At 39.0% G+C, this 21,232-nt stretch overlaps 1 protein-coding gene and 1 long non-coding RNA gene across 7 annotated transcripts in view; one reads left to right on the top strand and one right to left on the bottom strand.

Annotated features, from left to right (window-relative positions):
• Positions 1–20,373, top strand: part of gabrg2 (gamma-aminobutyric acid type A receptor subunit gamma2) — a 57,983-nt gene extending 37,610 nt beyond the window's left edge. The window contains exons 7-10 of one of the 3 annotated variants that reach the window (XM_042430671.1): positions 7,460–7,612; positions 9,904–10,109; positions 14,634–14,921; positions 19,579–20,373. In XM_042430671.1, coding sequence (XP_042286605.1) covers positions 7,460–7,612; positions 9,904–10,109; positions 14,634–14,915 — 641 coding nt within the window. In that variant the 3' untranslated portion in view covers positions 14,916–14,921; positions 19,579–20,373. Of the gene's footprint in view, positions 1–7,459; positions 7,613–9,903; positions 10,110–14,633; positions 18,653–19,578 lie in introns of those variants that run through there. The other 2 variants (XM_042430670.1, XM_042430672.1) reach the window with 2 other exon arrangements.
• Positions 2,993–21,232, bottom strand: part of LOC121909867 — a 66,082-nt gene continuing 47,842 nt past the window's right edge. For all 4 annotated transcript variants that reach the window (XR_006099536.1, XR_006099538.1, XR_006099539.1 and 1 more), the window contains 2 exons: positions 3,247–3,404; positions 2,993–3,044 (listed from right to left, as the gene is read on the bottom strand). This is a non-coding gene — a long non-coding RNA (uncharacterized LOC121909867). The remainder of the gene's footprint in view (positions 3,045–3,246; positions 3,405–21,232) is intronic.

Below are 21,232 nucleotides of genomic sequence, written 5' to 3' on the forward strand. Positions count from 1 at the left end.
ATAAGCAGTATTTTTATGCTATTGCAACAGCTATTACTACACAGTTTCTTTCATGGAGTTTGCATGTGTACATGCTCACACCGTCATGCTCACATATAAAATTAACTTTGACCGTCTGTTCGTGCAAATCTGTTGAGACAGACCAGGTTTCTTAGAAGTTTTAAAGCAGTCCAAAGTTGATGCCACTCTGAGGAGAAATTTTACTTAGGCCAAGCCATCATTGCTCAATAAATTGTTATAAAGTTTCATGCCAGGGTCCTAGAATACTCTTCTCACTTCACGCTTATCAGACTTGGCCTAATATTCTGCAACACAGGGTGTCAAAGTAATTAGGCATGAGAAAGAAGGAGAGAATAGTTGTGGAACATTCTGTTTCTGGTTGGATAATACAGTGCATGGCATAAGAAGATAAATCTCAGAAATGCAATGAAAACAGAATGAGCAGTTTGAGGTTTCCTATTATGATAACTGTTCAGAACATCACCTGAATGCTAGGGAAACACTTAGTACAGAGAAATGCTTTCTCTGTTATGTTATTAAAACTCTGCAGCATCAATATTTATATGTCATAAGTAGCATATGTTATTACTTCACCAAGTCTTGAGCAGAGCACAGTATGTCTCTTCTGTGCATATTATGTTAATACATGTCACAGATGCTGTCATGTGTCAGGGGTCTATTACCTGTAAGTTTAGCAAAGGCTATGCTGAAATTAAATTTCAAGTCATATAAGCCTGGACTCCGTTTACTAAGAGAGGATTAACCTGCCTTCATGCAAATGTGTTATCTTCGATGAAACTGTCCATGAATCTCTATGAGGGGATGCGTTGTTAATATTCATGCTGGATAGCTGGGATCATGCACAAAGAGCACATTTACTTAAAAGGTGTGCTGCACTGAAAATAGCAGTTTCTTTAAGCGTACTGTTTTTTGAGAGTGCTGTTTTGACAAAGCATTGTGATTATTAAGGTACTTAAAAGGAAACAGCACTCAGTCTGAGTATGAACAGGCATATATCAGTGTTGTAGTTTTGGACAATTCATGTCGGTATGTTGAATGTGATTATATAGATTTCAAAGCTTAAAACCAGGGATCCAAAACTCTTAATCTGTAATCACAGAAAGCCATTGGCAATGAAATGGGAACTGATTGTCTTGGCTCATACAATGTTTGTCTGAGCTTATCCATCCAATTTAGATTTAAATTACATTGTTGCTGTTGTAAAGATCAGTACATTGTGCCATTATGACAGAAAATCATTCTAAAGATAGCGTGTAATAGTTTTTTGCTTGCAACAGCACTTATGGTTCATTAAAGTAAAGACATTACAACAAAATGAGATATAGTAAATGTGTACTTCCTGTAAATGTATGCGTCTGTATTGGGTGCAAAACTCTGATCTACTGCCTGCCTCAACTTTATTCAAAATAAGATGTCAAATGTCCCAGTTTTGATTGCCATCCTTGACGATATAGTGAATGACTGTAATCTGCACAGCCGACCATATCCACAATGTAATTTTATGGTGTGATATTTCAGAGCAAAGTATATATTCTGCTGTAATCATTCTTAAAGGGGGGATGTGAGAGGTACTTGTAGGCTATTTTTTAAAGCATCTTTGATGATGCTATTACTGCTGTGGTGTTTGTTTGTTTTTTGTATGTTTGTTGTTTTTTTTGGACAAGATAATTTCTCAGTTATAGAAATATAGCCAGCAATGCGACATCTTTGCCCTTCGATTTTCAGTTTGAGGCTCTGCAGGCTTTTCAGCCACAGTGCTTATTACTTCTGAAGGTAACTGTGCTTCTATTTATTGCAAACAAACTGCTGTTCCTGATGTCTGCTGTAACTCTCCTTTTTTGCTGCGTTTTTTTTTTTTTTTTATCTGGAAAAAGAGACATCCAGTATTCTGCACCAGGTGTGCATAAAAGAACAGCAAAGTAAGAGGCAAAAGCTGACATGTAAAATGTCTCTGATTGTATCACTATTGTGTTATTTATATGTCAAAATATATTACTTTAAAAATATTGCCTATTTTTTGTACACATGTACACAAATCAAAGCTGAATACACCCCCACCTAGAGGCTTCTGGAAAGCTTTTTGTCATTTTGCTTATCAGTAGTTTTCCATCACTGCCACAGGATCACATGCTCTCCTCTCCTCTCCTCCCCAAATTAGATGTGTTCATTTTTAATTTGCAGCTCATCTGTCATTTGTAAAGAAGCACAAATAAGTGGGACATGTAAGTTTAGCCATCCGCGTCATGCCTGTTTAGCTGTTTAGTGAGGAAAAGTCCACCCGACCCAAACAGTTAGAACTGAAAATAAAAAACAATTTAAAAAAAGAGGTGATATATTAAACATGGGAAGAAAAGACAGCGAGAGTTGAATTATTTTAGTGAGGAAAAGTCCACCCAACCCAAAGAATTAGAACTGAAAATAAGACACACACAAAAAAGAGGTGATATATTAAATATGGGAAGAAAAGAGTGTGAGAGTTGAATTATTTTAGAACTTGGAGCTTATATAATGAGTGTGAATCGCATCTTTTCTCAGCGTGTGAATAAGAAATAATGAAGCCATTTTTAGACAAGGTAAGCTGGAACGACAGATAAAACGTAGATAGACTGAGAAAGTAGCTTGTGAATGTGTTAGCCATGTTTTTAATTATATGACCTAATGGAAAAAGAACTCACTGATGGAGTTTGTGGCCTGAAATAAGATCCATGAGAAATCCTCGCTACACTAGATTATCGACTTGTTTTTCTAACTTTTAACTTTTTCTAACTTTTCCACCTGCCATGAATCCTGCTCAATAATTTGAGAGCTATTAGTGTGTCTGAGAGAGGGATAATCATCTGTCCCTGTCACGGTAAACACAATGTTAACAACAAAGCGATCAAACCCTGTACTCTCCTGTCTGGTGTTTAATCACGCTGCTGTGTTGCCGCAGTTACTCACTATGACAATGCTGTGCCTTTTTTTTTTTTCTCGCCGTGACATCATCTTGTTGCCCACTGTCGGGTAGGAATAGCTGCAGTAGCCTGTGGAGGCAAAATTGCAAAGCCATGGTAACTAGTTAATCACTCGCATATAGCCCTTAGTCATGTCACAGAAAAGTGGTGAGTTAACATCCTCAGTAAGTATTGTTGACTCTGGCAACCAGCCGTGGCATAACCCTGGTCATTAGCGAAGCCTCCTGCTTCTCTCACAAACACACACATGCACAATAGCGTCCGCTGTCACCTCTGATATAGATGACCCTCGACGGAAGAGGAGCCCAGTAAGACAGCCTGTCAGCGGCTCCGCGATGTGTCTGGCTTGTCTCCCCTCGTTGGATGGCCAGCATGTGCCTCAGGTCTCTCCTGCCCATCCATATCCACGCCAGTTTACAGCCCGGCCGCCTGCAGAATGATATTCTCATGTGACAGTTGTTTTTTTTTTTTTCTTCTTCTGGTCAGCAGCGATCCTGAATTACCATGTTTCAATCCTATGAACTCCCCCTGTGGCTATTCTGCAATAATGTACTCTCCCGTCAAATACAGAATGTTATAATAATTTCTGTGTTCAAATAATAATATAATAATAATACATCTTTTTTTTCATATTTCCACCACAGTAGAAGGCTCATACTGGAAGAATGATCCCCCCCCCCCTCTTCTCTGTGCGTCTAATTCTATTGAGTGTGTTATCTCTGTGGCTTTTAACAACAAAACAGCTCTGTTTTCTGATGAATGATCATGCCCGCCAAGTTTTTATTGCTTTCCGTAGATTACATCGGCTCGTAGTAAATCGCTTTTGCCAAGGAAATGTGTGATCTTAATAAAAATATGTCAAACCGTATCTTAACACAAACAATAGTTTTGAGCTGTTGTCTGCTGAGTTGATTTTTTCAAACAGCTGTCATCAGCATTTTTTTTTATTCAAAAGGAACGGGTTGAATTAGTAGCAATGTAATTACAGCGACTGATGATAAGAAATTAGAAGTTTTAGGAATTTTATGAACAGAGGCGAAGAAAAGCGCAGTGGCCAGATAGGAGGCCTCGACAGAGATGTGTACTCTGCGTGTCCTTGTTACCGGACAAATTAGCACTTGAAGTTGATCTGATGATTATGAAGGAGCAAGGACTGAAGCTGCCTGGAGGATCACTGGAGATGTGGGCGGTTTTGGATACATGTGAAAGGCTGTGAGATCATATGACAGCTTCTTTATATTCATTGTTGATCCACTGAAGGTAAATTTGACCTAAGTGGTAACAGCCTTGAAAAAGAAGAGCTTTCTATAGACCCCGAGAAGATAAGAGTGTGAACAGGCTTGTGAACACACCCTCATCTCGTAGCGTTGACAGATGGGGAGCTCTGGCTGAGGTTAGTTCGAGGGCTCTCATTAGGAAGAACGCAGGCACGAAAGCTCGGATGCTTTGATACCCCAGCTGCGGTTTTATGAGAAATAAACAGGGACCTTTCATCCCACACACACAAGCACGCGAGCATACACATGTGTACAAGTGTACAAACCATCTACATGACATTCAAGTTTATGAAATGTACAAATGTCAAAATTTCAAAAGGTAAATGTGTTAAGTTGAATTTGAAACAATCAGAGTAATTATTGTATATTTCAATTAAACAAACACCAATAACAAGACATTCCAAATAAAGTATGGTTAGCCGTATCAACACAACACTGAGGATCAAAAAGGAGTCATTCACTGATAATAGGAAGAAAGAGATAATAGAAAATGTGGATATATGTGGGTTGTGGATATATGTGTGGTGGTGTGATACATGTGCACCTGCAACAAAGATCAAAATAATTATTTTAATATGTGTTGGTAGTGGCAGGAGGAAAATATGGCAAATAACAGGCATCAGCCTCTCCTCCAGGAAGATTAAAATGCACCATAAACACTTTGCTGTGTAATTTTGGTAATAGATTTTTATTAGCGATGTCCAATGCGACGGCAGTATTTTCTGTTTATCTTTCCAGTTGAGCGATATGACTTTATGTGCTGTAGCTAGGAAGAGTAAAATTAATTTGACTGTATGTTTGGAAGTGTTAAGCTTGCTGAGGTGCTGCTTAACAAGGCATAGGGTGTGGTCGAGAGAAAAACTAGTGATAATGTTGACGTGATCTGTGTCAACAGTCGTGACATGGGGGAACAGACCCATAAGCTGTTTTTTACGCTTGGGATAATATTAGTATTCAAAGCCCCCTGTGTGTAAGATTCAAAACTATTTGGCATTGATGACGCCTGGGGGTAGTAAAGCATATTTACACCACTACATCCTTGCCCCCAGCTCACATAGAATTAACCGGTTTTCACAAGGACTGCATACTTTTTTTTACAGAAACTTCTGCCATAAAAATCATTTGACAGACAACAGGAATCACACAAGAATTCTACACTTCTCTATGCAATCTAATATAAACTCCAAGCGAAACACAGTAAAGTGTCCACTAATTATGTTGTGACTGTTTATCTGGAGCACTAAACTATTTGCTCCCCATACGGTAATGTTGTGACATCCTGGCCAAACACTTAAGCCAGTGAGGGAACTGGAAACCATTTTGTTTTGAGTGGAATCAGGAAGTCATTAACAAACTGATGCATCGCTATGGAGCCGTAATGGCAGGTGGGCTGATACTGATACATCAGCCTGCCAGAATGGAGGGCATTGGTCGATAACACCTCCTCAGAGTGTTTTCCTGGCAAGTGCTGTGGCCCATAATGAAACTGGCGAACAGACAAGGAGAGGCGTATGGCAGGAGAGTCTTACACCAGCTGACCTCACCCCTGTGGTGGAAGACCCATTATCATTAAGAGTCTGAAGAAATGTGAAGGAGGCTGCTGACCAAGCTGAAATAAGTGTATTAACCAGCAGTTTCTCAGCTGTCAGGGGTCTTGGTTTTGGGCCCCTGCTAATGTAATATTAATAAAAACAAAATAGTGGGCTACGGGACCCCTGAGAGCAGCCTTCATGTGTCTCCCGTACTCCTACAAACCGAGACAGCGGACCGTAATATACCCTGTACCTGCCTGCATCAGCAGAAAACACATGTGGAGATATGAACAGTTATGATTCTGCTTCTAGGGTTATTGTACTTGGTTTATTTAATGATGCTATCAGTGGCTGGGTGAACAGAGGTGCATGCTGGGATAAATCACAAAGACTTGGTCCCTTTCCAGACACTACGAAGGCTCGCTCACGGAGTGCGCATGTTCACAGACATAATAAACACTGACAGTCTCATCTCTTTCTCTCTCTGTTTCTCATTAACACACAAATACACAGATGTTGGCTGTTTTTCAATAAACTGCAGTATGTGTTGTGTGCCCTTTCTCATGAGGAAAATTATTAGCCAGCTGTTCATTCCCCAGCTGCAGAGAGACTACTCCATGTGCTGCCAGTGCTTAAGTGCGCGCGCACACACACACACAAGCACGCACGTAGACACATGGCTGAGAGAGAGAAGGTTTGTGCCCTGCAGGTTACAAGCCATAGTGAGAGGCCAGGGTAGCTTTCCGACACTGTTAACAGTTTGATGTTAATCAATTAGCAGACAACTGACTGAGCTTGAGGCCAGCAGTGAACTGTCATTAAACCCTGAGAAACAGACGGGTGGAGTACATAGGTAGACAGTGATAGGGGACAGTAACTATTGGCAAGCATTGCTGCTTTGTCAAGCTGGCAGGGATGCCACTTAAATGCTTGTGGGTTACAAGTTTGTTCATTTACATGTCTATCTCTCCTTTTGGTCCTGGTTCAATTCGTCCTGGTCCTGGCGTGCATTTTTGCATGCATGCCTTGCTTAGCTTGCATTTTAAACAGGCGGGCCAGATGATCCACATTGTCAGGGTCAGGTCTATCTGGGCTCGGCTAACCTCAACCTTTTAACACCTAACATCTGCTGGGGTCAGACAGCCAGCCCAGGGATGGCTCATCATCAGCTGGATGCCGGTGTTCGTATTCCAGCTAACTACTGGCAGGAGACGAGGGTTTGTCTGTGTGTGTGTGTGTGTGTGTGTGTGTGTGTGTGTGTGTGTGTGTGTGTGTGTATCCAAGCGAGACCGGCTGCAGCTCCCTCAATCACTCTGTTTCATTTAAGATCTGGCCAAGTACAAGCTTGAGTTGCCTTCGGCTAACATGCAGTGAAGTTTTTGGTTTCACAACATCATGTTTTGATCACTCTGTGACTTAACAGATTGTTTAATGTACATTCTGCTTTTCTGTGTTGAGAACTTGGTCATAGTAAGATGATATGATTAGATTATCTTGTCCTTGTACCATTTATCCAATATGTACTGTGAACATCAAAATTGCTGCCAAATCACTGCAATTTTTACACCTATGTAGTAAAGTAAAATTTGTCCCTTATATAAATATCTGTTGTTTGATGATATGTTGCACGATGCCCTCACACTTTCTTTTCTCCTCTTCTTTATCTCTTTTTCAGGAGACTACGTGGTGCTGACCGTGTTCTTTGACCTGAGCAGGAGAATGGGTTACTTCACCATCCAGACCTACATCCCCTGCACTCTGATTGTTGTCCTCTCCTGGGTCTCATTCTGGATCAACAAGGATGCAGTTCCTGCCAGGACATCATTAGGTAAAACGCAATACAAAAAAGTTAAACCTGACACAAGATTTGGATTATTTGTAGAACAAGCTGAAGTCAGTTTAAAAAAGTACAGTCAGTTAACAGAAATAATTATTTTTTATGTGATTTTTTACTTTTTTTTTCCCTTTTAGGCTCCATATTCCTCTATTCCTCTCTTGACAGAGCCTTTTGCCTTCACTCCTTTTTTATAATCAGCCCACCTAGCCCAAACATACATAGCCTGCAGTTATGCCAGTGAGGTTCATTAGCCATCCTGCCCTTAATTACTCCCTGCTGCAAAATACTTCAAGAACCCTGTGGTGGTCACACACCTCCTCATATTGAAGAGCAGTCTACTTAAGCTTCCTCTTTCCTGCCGTTCTCTCCGTTCTTTTTGTCTTCTCCTTCACCATCCTCTCTCTCTCCTCCTCCTCTTTTTCCCCTCTGAGACAGGGCAGCTGCTTAGGAATCTAGTCCATCTTGATTAGAAGAGCCTATCGTGGCACATATGTTTTCATGCATGCCTTAATGAGGCATTAATTATGCAATACAGCAGGGGAGATGCAGAGATGCAGCCTCAGCACAATAATAATGCAGGTGGCCTCTTCGCTGAATGCAAAAGCGGGACACGGAATGAAAAAGAGGGCAAAAGTGAGAATTTCAAGGAAATTTGTCAGCTCTTGAACTTGCCCTTGGCGTCCAGTGGACATACTCAGAAGTTCATTCGTGATGCAGTTGCGTACGTTTCCCTTTGTCAGCTTTCCTTTTGGCCCCTTAAGGCTCTATATCCTGACCTCAAGTCCATGTGATGCGATCATTAGCGAGCATAAGTGAATGTAAAACAATCACTGCAGGCATAAGCCCTCATTCTACCTCACTATCATCGTTACTTCGTCCATCATTAATCTCTCTAAAAATAGGTTGTTTTGTTTTCTCGAGCTTCTCCAGCTCCAGACATGATTTGCAGTCAAAATAATAACACTATTAATTCCCTGCTGAAATTGTACCGAGAGTCAAATATCTTAATTTCCTCTTTGAAAGATGATGCAGGAGGTACAAGCAGCCAGGTGGTGAGGGAGCGGATTAGTGCAGATGACATAATTCTTAATCCTTCAATACCACCCAGAAATATATCAATTCACTCACAATACTGCAGTATTATAATCTTGAAGCAGACTGATGTCTTTTAGTCCACATTAAATTTAGACATAAATCATCTCCTATATACAAGACAAGACAAGTCCCCTTATTGTCTGTTTAAAAGAAGGAGGGGCTTTTGTTTGTTGGTGTTTGTGGGTTGTTACTGCAGATGTTAGTGCTAATCTGTTGTATCAGTGTGCCATCAACCCGCCTCCGTCCATATTATCATCACAGACGGACGGAATGAGTAAAAAGGGGAGAGGGTTAACCAGATGGCGCATATAGAAATGTAGTATGTCAGTGTGGTCAATGACAGCTGAACCATAAACCAGTAAAGTATGTGGATCAAGGGGACAGTAAAACAGCTGCTCATTCCTCCCTCATGGGCGTCTAACTGTTAAGAGCTTGCAATTAAACAGCCACCACTAATCCTCTTTTTTTTTTTATATGTGTAAGTCAAAAATATAATATTTCGACACTGCATTGTTTCAGCTACAAAATCATTTATTTCTGCCTAAAATAATTCATCCATTGGGTGTCATTTTTGTTTTGTTTTTAGAACAGTTTTTTTAAGCCGTCTTAAATTTCTATTGTGACAGGTTTTAAGGGAATTTTGTAAATATAAACACCTATCTTGTTATTTCTAAAATATAACAAAATAAAAATAATCTGCCTCCCCTTGAATCATCTGGAGCCTCAGACATGCAACTTCAATTTTACAGTGATTTTTTTTTTCCAGGCAGTTAATGTGTTCCTAAACTAAAACATTTAGGAGGACATGTGTTCCTAGATTGAAAACACGCATGAGCACATGGCCATATTAATTAAAACATGTATTAACATGCAGAAAAACTGGTGCACGATCTGTGAAAATTATTAAAAATATCCACTCCAAGTTTGAATCTCCCCTCGGACTTCCAATGTTGTTTCAGCTTCTAGTAACTGCAGAACTATTTCTTTTACAGTATCAGACGAACACGGTTCTAGGGAAATACTCTTTTACAAATACAATAACTGAGAAATACCAAGAGTATTTTTTAGACGATACAGGAATATACATTTGTGAAAACGAAACCATTACCATTGAGCTTGGTGTGGCAGAGTTTATCTTGATTTAGTGCGGATCTAACTTCCTCTGCTCTGTCCGATCTCATTACCAGGCATCACCACTGTGCTGACTATGACCACGCTGAGTACCATTGCCAGGAAATCTCTTCCAAAAGTCTCCTATGTGACTGCCATGGACCTGTTTGTGTCCGTCTGCTTCATCTTCGTCTTTGCCGCACTAATAGAGTATGGCACACTGCACTACTTTGTCAGCAACAGGAAGCCAAGTGCCAAAAAGGACAAGAAGAAGAAAAACCCGGTGAGCGTCTTTCTAAAACTAACTGAAGTTTTTTCATATTTTTAACGAAGGGCAGTTGCTTAATTTAACAATGCAGCTATAAACAATATTGTTTAGATTTACTCACTGTATTAGAATGTGTAATATCCTTGCAGTGTTTACAGTATCCTTTATTTAGGTGAAGGGTCAAGGATTCCCTACATACTCTCCGCCCCTCCCCCTGTATTACAGTACTAGGATATGCCTTTGAAAAAAGCTATACACTGCTTAGTATCACTAAGGGAGCATCTTCCCAGGGGCCACCACCTCAAATTACTCAATGAGCAAGGCGTTCGGCTTGAACGTTTTCTTAATCCGCCGCACATCTGTTACAGTTGTAATTTAGACCCATGTCACATGACAGGCGAGTTGACCTCATATGAGCCTTAAATCCCTCAGAGATCATGGCAGCTTGGTCGAAGGGCCGTGATCTCTTGCCAAATATATGAACATACTTGTGGAGCTGAGTACGTTTACCCTCAACAGCAAGACTAGCGCTTCTCTCTAATCAGCTAGAGTTGGCTTATGGTTCCAGAAATGAAGATTTAGTATTGAAAATTAGTCCAAATGTACCACTTGAAGTCTATTCAGTGGAAAAAAGTTTGTTTTTATGCATTTTTGATAACTAAACCAAGTTATCTTATGTTTTTTAAGGGTTGTTGTAACTGAAATCCATCTTTGAAGTCACAGCATTTTTTTTTTTTTGGACTGGATTCACAAGAGCTGAAAGATATTAAATCTTAAAGCTCTAAGTATACTGTGCGTGGGTGAACAGAAGTATCGAACTGGAACTTTGGGGGGGGGGAAGTGGGGCGCTCTAGTTTCAGCCTCTGTAACCGTAAGGTTTTGCACATGGTCTAAGTGTCTCGCGGACGAATTAATGAATAATGAAGTGGAAGGTGTAATGCCAGTTTGCCATCTCAGAGGGGCTTTTCTAGGTTCTCTGCATGACTTGCCAAGATGTGGGAAGGAGGAAGTGCACCATGAAAGGAGGTCTTTGACTAAAATTCTTTTGATGTCCATGAATAGTTAAAAATATGGAAATGATAGGAAATCAAGGAAATATAAATCAAGAACTTCAAAAGTTTCTTTTACCTCCTATAAGCTGCTTGAGTTCTGTGATGTTACTCTTCTTAAAATGCGGATGGTTTTTGGATGATCAGTTTTCCTCATATCACTATATTTTATTCCTTTTAGAACACTGTCACGCATTGCCAAAACATGAAAATAATCAGTTAAATTTATACTGGAACTGACAAGGATGCATGTTCTGTGAAAAAAATGCTTACAAGTTAATGTGAAAATGTGATGTTTTTGGTTTTTTAAAATGCTGGTATAGTACAACAAAAAGTCATGTTACTGTTTCTCACTGAAGTTGCCACCACTTTACAGTCACACTCACTGGGAGTATTTGGATAGCTTTTACTTAATCTCTCAAGTTTTGCATCTGACATTTTTCCAAAGGTGATCCTGGTGTAAGAAGCATGTGAGATACATTTATCCCACCATGCATCTCCCCCTGTGTCTGTTCATAACATGTATGTCTCTCTACAGTATATCTCTTCTCTTTCCATTTTGAGTTAGATTAGTACAGTACTTGTAATTTTCACACATTATCTTTGTGTTTCGGTTTATTTTTTTCCTTTTATTGATGTTTTCTGTTCTCTGTTTACATGTATTCTTTGTGTTTTTGTGTGACTCTCTTTCAATTCCACATATTCTTTGTTTCCTGTCTGGACAAAAGCTCCTCCGGCTCTTTTCCTCAAAGGTATATTGCCTGTGTCTGACTGCATGTGTCTGCTGCATTTTGGCTCTTTGAGCCCCCAGCACCTCACTGCTTTTCTGTCTGTTCTACAGCAGATACGCCTCTCTCTCTATTCCCTCTTTATCTATCTGCATTATTATTGTACTCCTCCTCAGTTACTAAATAGGTATCAGAGATAACGTTAAAAAGGTGCGCTCTGCAGTGCACAGTGCGGAGGCAGCCAGCCAGACGTACTTATGCAGTTTTTTAAAATTCAAATAAGCATCCCACACATCCCGTGCCCAGAGGAATGTACTAGTCCAGGCTCAGTGTGGACTCATTCTGGCTCCCTCTGTCCTGTTTCACTCTTTGTTGTTGTTGTAACCACAGTGAACTAGCAGCCGCTGCAACAGCTTCCTCTTCTTTCCCCTTTTCCTGCCAGTAAATCTATACCTCTGTGTTTGTTGGGCTTCTCAACCTGACGCTTCTTACAGAGTCAGCAGAGCCTTAACAGACTGAAACAGACAACCCCTGTACTGTGCTAAGTCTAATTAGAGTTGGAGGTCCATTCAGAAGATTAACACGTGGTAATCTTTAAACACCCAGAAAGCATTCAGGGTGGGTGGGTTCAAGCAAAGATCTAAATTTAAACTAACAAGCAAGTCAAGACAAAATAATCTGCTTTTCCACATAGATGTCCACATCAATATTTCATTGGGAGGAATATTTTTGGGGTCGGATAAGTTTAGAGTTTCAGTCTAGATATGTGTCTAAATGTACTGCTGAGAAATTCACCTGCAGTATGGAAACACTAACATCAAATATTTAACATAAGACAGATAACCAAGGGATCCTCCAGTAATGATCCCAAGTGTTTCCAACATTGTCTCCTTTGAGAGGTTGTCTACTTTCAGCCAGTTAAAGTTGCCAGTGCCACTGTGTTGTTTCTTTGTTTGTTTGTTTTTTTGGTTTTTTTTGCTAACACCAACTCGGCACAGCCCAGCTTGACCAGGCCATGCGGCAGGATGCTGTTAATGCTCCTTCTGCTTGAGCTTCCGCTGCGCTTCCTACAGTGCAACCAATCCCCTTTGAGAACTGAGTCATAACCTGCTCTGCTAATCCCCTCATTAACTCAACATACTGTCCGTTAATGAGGACAAAAATGCTGAAACTAACCCGTATGTTGTTTAGTTTGTGGTTATGTATCGTTTTCAAAGGGACAGCAGGTTTGTGCACTAGTGCTGGGCAAAAATGAGGAGCTGTAGGGAATGAACAGATAAATCAAGTTTAAGTATTTTAAGCTTGTTTGAGGATGCATGCTTACAGCAGATAATGTTATGTTCAAACTAAAACTGCAATGACTTTTTTTTTTTTGCAGCAAGCATGCTCACTGTAGATACAGTACATAAAAATGGAAGTAAAAATGTTCATGTGACAAAATGAAAATTATTTATATCCTACAGTTTTATAATGTTTGTTGCAATTAAAACAATGACTTCACAAGTATCTCTATTCTCATAACACAAAGCATAAATACATGCTGTAAATCATATTTGGAGTGCTATTACAATGCATAAATAGATTATTGTTCCTATGTTACAAAGACAAAACAAAAATCAAACCAAATGACAGCTACTGGCACTTTCTTGAGGGAAAGCAGTGATGTGAAATTCTTAGAAGTTCAACTTTGGTGTATGCTCGACTCACTGTGTCTTTTTTAAATGATGAGCTTGACACCTTAGTTTATCAGCAAGGTCAAGGAACCTTCCATTTCTGCCAAAGGGGGGGGAAAGCATTTAATCTGCCAAACAGCCGGAATTCCAATTTGTGCAAAGGTGGCATGGCATTTTCAGATAAAAACTGATGAAAACCGCCCATTTGAATACTAATTGTCTCCCTTTAGAATGACAAGGCCACAGACTCACTGATGTCAGTGTCCTGTTTTAGGAATCTTCACAAAATGAAAGGCATGTGCCCTCCAGTGGTGAGCACAGTTTGAAACGGAGGTTTATTTGAACCAATTTGTGACAGAAAGAGTGACAGAAAGAGTGGGCTGGAGAACTGTTAGCTGCACATCTGCCAACAGATGCTCCTCCCTAAGCTTAGCTTTATGATGCATCATAAGCCAGTTACAACATATCTTATACATTTATTTCAGGAAAACAAACAAACAAAAAAAAAAAAAAACGCTTACAACATCCGTACAGGTCTAAATTCTGACATTCTGTGAGTCACTGGGCATTAAAAAGATTTTTTAAACTGTGCTTATATACAAATGATGCACAGTCATCTATTCTCTAGAACATTCTCACAGCATTTCTAATGTTGTGCAGCAGCAGTAGCATAATCTGAATGTTAGAAATAGAGTGGCATTGCCCAGCACTAGCTTTATATAGCTGCCAGATAAAGTGATATGGACTACTGTACTGAAAATATTATGATTGCCTCGGCCGCCAGCTATGCCCCAGCCCAAAGGTGTAATTTGCATCATGGGTTTTCACAAGGACTGACCCTTTGTCACTAGAAGTCTCGCTAATTACAACCACAGGAGGTAGTTATGGGTCTATTTGTATTTTCTTGACATTAAAAGGGTCCATTGGCAAGTTGAAGGTGCAAATTGCATTTCGCTGACTAATGACGAAAAATGAAGTGGGAGAGAGAAAATGGCAGCTCAAATTAGATCCCCTGTTATGTTAGCGAGGTCTTGATAATGGCACTCTGGGGCTCTGGTGGCTAACTGTGTCATTTTGTCCTGTTAAAAGCAGACACCCACGGTAGACATCCGCCCACGCTCGGCCACAGCCATTCAGATGAACAACGCCACGCACATGCAGGAGCGAGACGAGGAGTACGGCTACGAGTGTCTGGACGGGAAGGACTGCACCAGCTTCTTCTGCTGTTTCGAAGACTGCCGCTCCGGAGCCTGGCGGCACGGCAGGTTGCACATCCGCATCGCCAAGATAGACTCGTATGCACGCATCTTCTTCCCCACTGCATTTGGTCTCTTCAACCTGGTCTACTGGGTGTCATATCTCTATCTCTAGGCCCGGGTATGTATCCAGCCTTATCATACAGCTCATTACATTCTACATATGCTCTGCGCCAGCAAGGGACATTTTAAAAGAGGGGACCCACTGAAATACCCAATGATTCGATTTAAAGCTTTTCCTTTCATTTCTTTGTTTTGATCTGTTTGGATTTTAGTCAATTTATTTAACTTTGACAGACATTGCAAATGTTGTAGCATTACATTTAACTGGCATGAAGAGGTGTATAAATGTGTTGTGAAAACATTAATTGTGTGAGCAATTAACAAGAATCTAAGTTCTGTTTTTTTTTTAGTTTGTTTGTTTTAATTTGTAATTTCCTGTTAATTTCTGCTGAATGGAACCTTTACCAATGCTTTATATTTAGACAAATACTGTACTTTCCTTCTACAGTTAACAATTTAAGCAATTCAGATCAAATCAAATGCCTATCAGAAAAGTCTGAATGACATAATTTATGTCTTATCATTTATTTCCACTTCTTTTTTTCACTTAACATACTAAAACACTAAATCTGAAGCACTTTAATAGAGCAATGTTAGAAAGTGATATTGAAATTCATTGTAATAATGCTAATTTATTTTTAATTTATTTAGCTAATGTGTTAGCACAATTAAACATCACATTTTTCATGTGTGGTCAGAGAGAGAGGTGATGCTGTTTATGGACAATGCTCAACTGTACAGACACTGTATATATTTTACTATTACATAGTGGTTTACATTTATTGCATGCACCTTTCAGGCCAAAAATCAACATGTTTTATGGTCTTCTATTGTTGGCTATGGAAACAAAAAAAAAATGAGCACTGTTGATTATCATTCAGGATTTAATTATACTTTTTTATAGGAAAATTGGAAAATTAAATGATAAAAATGTGCCCAGTTTATCCTTTAAAGTTGAGGAATCATCTTTGCATACAAGTGGGTGGATCAGCTCAGAGTTTCAGGTCAGACAACTGTTTTAATAATTTCCCTCGCAGCCATTAGCTTACAGTATAGACAACACTGACCTCTCATCCTCTGCTCCATTTACTGTTAAAAGTGTGCATTTACATAATGACACACTGCTTATATTTTGGTTATGGAAGCTTTTACAGGAAACACTGTACTAAAACACGTTAGGTTTTCTTATAAAAAATAATCATTTGGTTGCCCTTTAATCTATACATCAGCATAGTGATAACAGCAACTTCGTAACCAGAGGTTCAGTTTTACCATCAAAAAGAAAAGTTCAAAGTAATCTACACTTTAATGCAAATGTGAATACAGACAGCTAAAGGGAGTTTTGAAATCTCTGCAGTAGAACAAGGTTTGTTCTACCGTATGTGTCATTCTTCTCAGATGAAAACCGAAACAAAAAAAAAAGAGCTCCATCCAAGTGAAAAGAAAACATCTGCTTTTGTCAAGAACAGATGTGTAAGCCTTATTATCAAGCATCTCACTCCCTTGCTCTTTGAGAAGAAACACGTCGAGAATGTAAACATTGTGGAAACTGATTCACTGGACTGAGCAGAAATTCATTATTTTCATTTTTTTTTCTCTCTTTGCTTTCATTTGCTTTTAATGCCGTAATATTGTGTGAAGAGAACAAAGAACACAGCGAAAGCATCTGAATTGTAAATGTTATGTATGATAACATGTAACGCACATGAAATACAACCCCTAACAGATCAATTTTGATAGATGCCAGTAAGCAACAAACGGAGACGTCAGTATGATTTGTAATCTGTCACGGAAAGGATGTAAATCACATTGTTTATGTACATAAATTATAAAAGGAGGAAAACACTTGTCAAGCCCTTGGGATTTTGTAAAAGGGTATATATTTTGTAATTTCAGCATTGTTACAGTATATCAACATAGAGTATATTAGACTTCTTGTATTATGCTGGACTGACCATGTAGACTACTTCTGGGGAAGGGGTATTTATTTATTTATTTATTCATTGATGGTATTTATTTATTTATTTTATTGAAAGAAACTGTATTTTATGTTCATACAGCCCCTGAAAAGAAAAACAGAATGCTGTCATTTATATCAAAGATACATTTTTGGTCGATGTGTCAATGGAGCTTGAGCTTATTTATCTTGTGTTTTCTATGTTGTGATCGATGTACACTACTCTCACAAAGGCCTGTCAAACTGTTTTATCTGTTAAATTAGTGAGTTGCAACATTATCTGTTGTGCAGCTTCTGAGTAGTAGACAAATATTTTCAGGGGCGGAAAAAAAAAACAACAAAAAAAAAAAACACAAAAAAGCGTTCCCGAGCCACCAGAAGAAGAACATTTGCTTGTCTAAGTGACTATTAATTATTTCCACTTTTTTCCACCACCACAATGATTTTCATTGGTCTTGATATTTGCCATGATTAATAAAGCATCAGTTATGATACTAACATATGCATTTACCACATTATCTCATATTTCCTGGAGTTCTTTCCCTTCTGTATTTTAATGGTGGTCCTGTTGTGTTCCGAAGCTGCCACTTAGTAGTCTAAACCTGTCTTCAGTGTGCACATAACCCTCTCACATCTTCAAGGACGTATGTGTGTCAATAGCAACGTAGACTGGTCATCATCAGTGTTTCGTAGTTTTAAAGAAGTGTAAACAGAGTGATTACATCTTATAAAGTGCCAAACTTGACACACATGCAATAGAGAATATCAAACTATAATATCATTTGTGAATCCATTTATGCTGCTTTGTGGAAGAAAACTTAAAGTGTGTGTGAGTGTTTTCTTGAAGAAAATTCTATACAGCCAATGTTTTCCACACTGATCTTCCCCCAGACATGGATATGCAGGTGCTCTGGAGACGTGTTTTTTAGTTGTTATTGGGGTTTTTTTGTTTGTTTGTTGTTGGGTTTTTTTTTCAAATTCAAATTTCAAACGATACAGAACCAAAAGCATGAGGACAATTATGTTTGACCAAGCATAGCAAGCAATGTAATTTGTGCTTGTGTGTGTCTTCATATGTAGACAAGACTGCTAAAAACTAATTATTGTATCAGGGTGAACTGGAAGACAGTTCTGATTCACACAAACCCATCATCCTGATAAACCAGCATGTCTTGTGTTTGAACAGTGGTGCAGAAAAACTTTTTTCATGAGGTTAAAGACTGTATATTATTTGTTTTTACATTTGTTGCGCACTCCACTGTAAATGCAGAGATATAAAGGTGTGGGGGAGGTACTGAAGCGTGTTTATATTCAGTAGCGTGCATGGTGAATGTTTTGAAGAATTGGGACTAATTTGAACATTGTTTCATCTGGCCTCAGTCCTTTGCTTGCATTTACATGGGCTTTTAGTTCATTGTACTTATTTTTGACAAAGTGATTTTATTTATTTTGGGACCCACAAATGAGACATATGTGAACAGCACATGTAGATATTTTCTATTGTTATGTATTTTGTCAACCTGCAGAAGAGAAAATAACACGCACTGGAATTGCAGAGCTCCGTAAAGGGTATCAAAGAACAAAATAAATTTCATATGATTCTCATACATACAGTATGTTAGTTGTTTGCCATCTATGTATATTTCTTGAGTATTGTATAAAAGGGGCACTGATCAATTCTGTTAAGGTCTGCATAATATACTATACATGTACTGGAAAAATCCTTTTCATAAGGGAATTGCACATAGCTGTTGAATTTTACAATAAAATGGTTGCATTTATCAGTGTGTATACTGTAGGTTCATTATTATTATTTATTGTTGGTACTTGCATTAGTAATATTTCAGTGGCATTCTATTTTTTTATTTCTACAGAATGACTACATGTGGCATAACGCACTTAGAAAACTTCAAACTAACTACCAAAGAAAATTGGGAGGGTGTGAGGTGGATGTGTGTGGTAATGAGATGGTCTATGGGTAAAATATGTCCACTTTGACATCTTGTCAGGAGCTCAGACTGTCCAACAGCAGTAATTCCCCTGCAGAGTTTCACTAAAAACATCAGAGTTTATGAGGTAAAACCTGCTAGAGGTGACGGACTATATGGCTATAAATTACAATTAGGCTCCACATTTCATGGCCATTCTTTCAGCTAATGGAGAGAGTGTGGCAGGCAGTCTTAATATTAACAAACTAACCCTTTGTTGCCATGCAACTGTGAATTGGTTTCCATTATTTTATGAACCTACACAGCAGTGAACAGGAATATCAGAGTCAAGCTATTGACTGAGGTTGATGTCATCCTGTCAAGAGTCTACCCCAGTGAATGTGTATGATGAAAACGAGAGGTTGATGCAAATAGAAGATGTCAGAAGTTATATGTTTAGAAGTTATAATATCAGAGCTACAATCATTGTTTAAGCACCACAATGTAGTAATGAATAGAAAACTCACTTACTAAAGGCTAAATAGTGTGCAGATTAATTATGCTGTGAATGGAAAGGTGGCAAATAATAGCTTGGTTTACCCTCCACTACACCCAGAACAGTACGTACCAGTACAGATAAATTAATTTGATCTGGTTATCTAATTAAATCTAATCCAATTAAAACATACAATAGACAATGAACCAAGTAGCAGTCCTGGCATGGACAGAATATTTTAACTTATTGTCAGGCAAAGAATGGTTCTTCACGAGTCATACTCACTTTAATTACATGTTAGAAATTACAACTGTACAATTCGTTCCTCTTGTAGATGCCGTCCAAGCACTTTTCACTCATCTTTATGAGCTGTCAACATTGAAACATCTTTCCTGAAGCTGAAGTAACCAACGTCCCTACAGCCACCACAGGTTTTGAAGGTGCAGATGGTAAATGTTATTTGTGTTAGGATTTTAATATGAAAAAAGTATGTTGCACCTGCAGTGCTGTGTACTTTTAGTGCAAAATTTTGAGGCATGATTGCACACCATGTGTCACAGATTTGTCTGATATAAACAAAGGTCATTTCAGTGCTAACCTGCTTTTGGGAAACAGCTAAGGACATTAGTTTAAGCATGACATAACTCTACCAGAAGCATATTTTCATTTAATAGGTTTTTTTTATTATAGGAATAGCACATCCTGTTCTAGTCTTGTTCAGTGACTCTTTCCTTCCAGAAAAGTGCACTTAAAACAGAGCAGCAGTTGGCTGATGGACCCCTGTACTGGCACGTCTCCCTCCACTGGGCAGGGTGGCAGCTGCAAAGGACAGCCAGTGAATCCCTCTGATTATTACACAACCGTCTGCAATGTTCCACAGCACCGTGCCATCATAGCTAGCCCTTTCATCAGCTGAGGTACAAGCTCTTCAGCGAGTGCAAAGCTGGGAGTGCAGGGAGTCCTGCATGAATAATGCAGTCCACACATGGCTCACTTTTTAGGGCTTCACCTCCATGATCTCATCGCAATGTGAAATGAAATATCCAAAATATTAATATACTGGCTCATATTATAAAACAGTAATATCGTGTACAGATTGTTGAAAATGATCACAAAACTGTAAACTAAAGGAAAGTCAAATATATTCTGAAAACAAATTAAGTGTGAGCAGACGGTGACGCATTTTTAATTTTTGTAAATTAATTAGTCCAGTCACTAAAATGACATTTTAGAGAGGAGAGAAAGGACAACATGTGCCTGTGAATTTCTTAATCTGGGTTATGTTGAAAGTTACCCCTTCTGAAATATTGAACAAAAAGAGGCCACACCTTCCAAACAAATTATCACAGCAGTCAATCAAATAGTTGTTGAGACATTTCACTAAAAAGCTAAAATGTCAACCTGATGGTGGCGCTGGAGGAAAAGTCAGGGGATCATCAAAGTCAGACGGATTCATTATCCGGAAGCCATGAATGTCTGTACAAAATTGCATAGTAATCAATTCAGTCTGGATCAAAGAGATGGACGGCTCGACTGTGAGACAGACACTGCCATCCCAAGAGCCAGGCTGCTAGCATGGCTAAAAACACATCAGTGAGCCACACAGTTACACTGGGTGACACACTCCTTCATTACCATGAAAACAGCCACTATAGTTTATTTTGAATCAATCATCACCGTCATGTGATGTGTATTGATTCAATTCCGCTTGAAATTCATTTGGAGCCCCCCACAGTGGATAACTGTGTGATCAAACATTATACATTGTCACATAAATTCATAACTTGCAGAGGCATATAGTTTGAACCCAGCAACACTGCCATCTTGCTAATTACTCTTTACACATAATTGCAGTTTCGGACAGTACATGTATTTAATGAATCATTCTCTCACACACTATTTCAAACAGATTATACCAAACCTAAGCAAACAAAATCCTATATGAGCACATGCGTGACAAGTAAGGGTAACGTGTCGTTAACCCACAG

This window comes from Thunnus maccoyii, chromosome 13, assembly GCF_910596095.1.
Source record: "Thunnus maccoyii chromosome 13, fThuMac1.1, whole genome shotgun sequence".
NCBI classification, from domain to species: Eukaryota; Metazoa; Chordata; class Actinopteri; order Scombriformes; family Scombridae; genus Thunnus; species Thunnus maccoyii.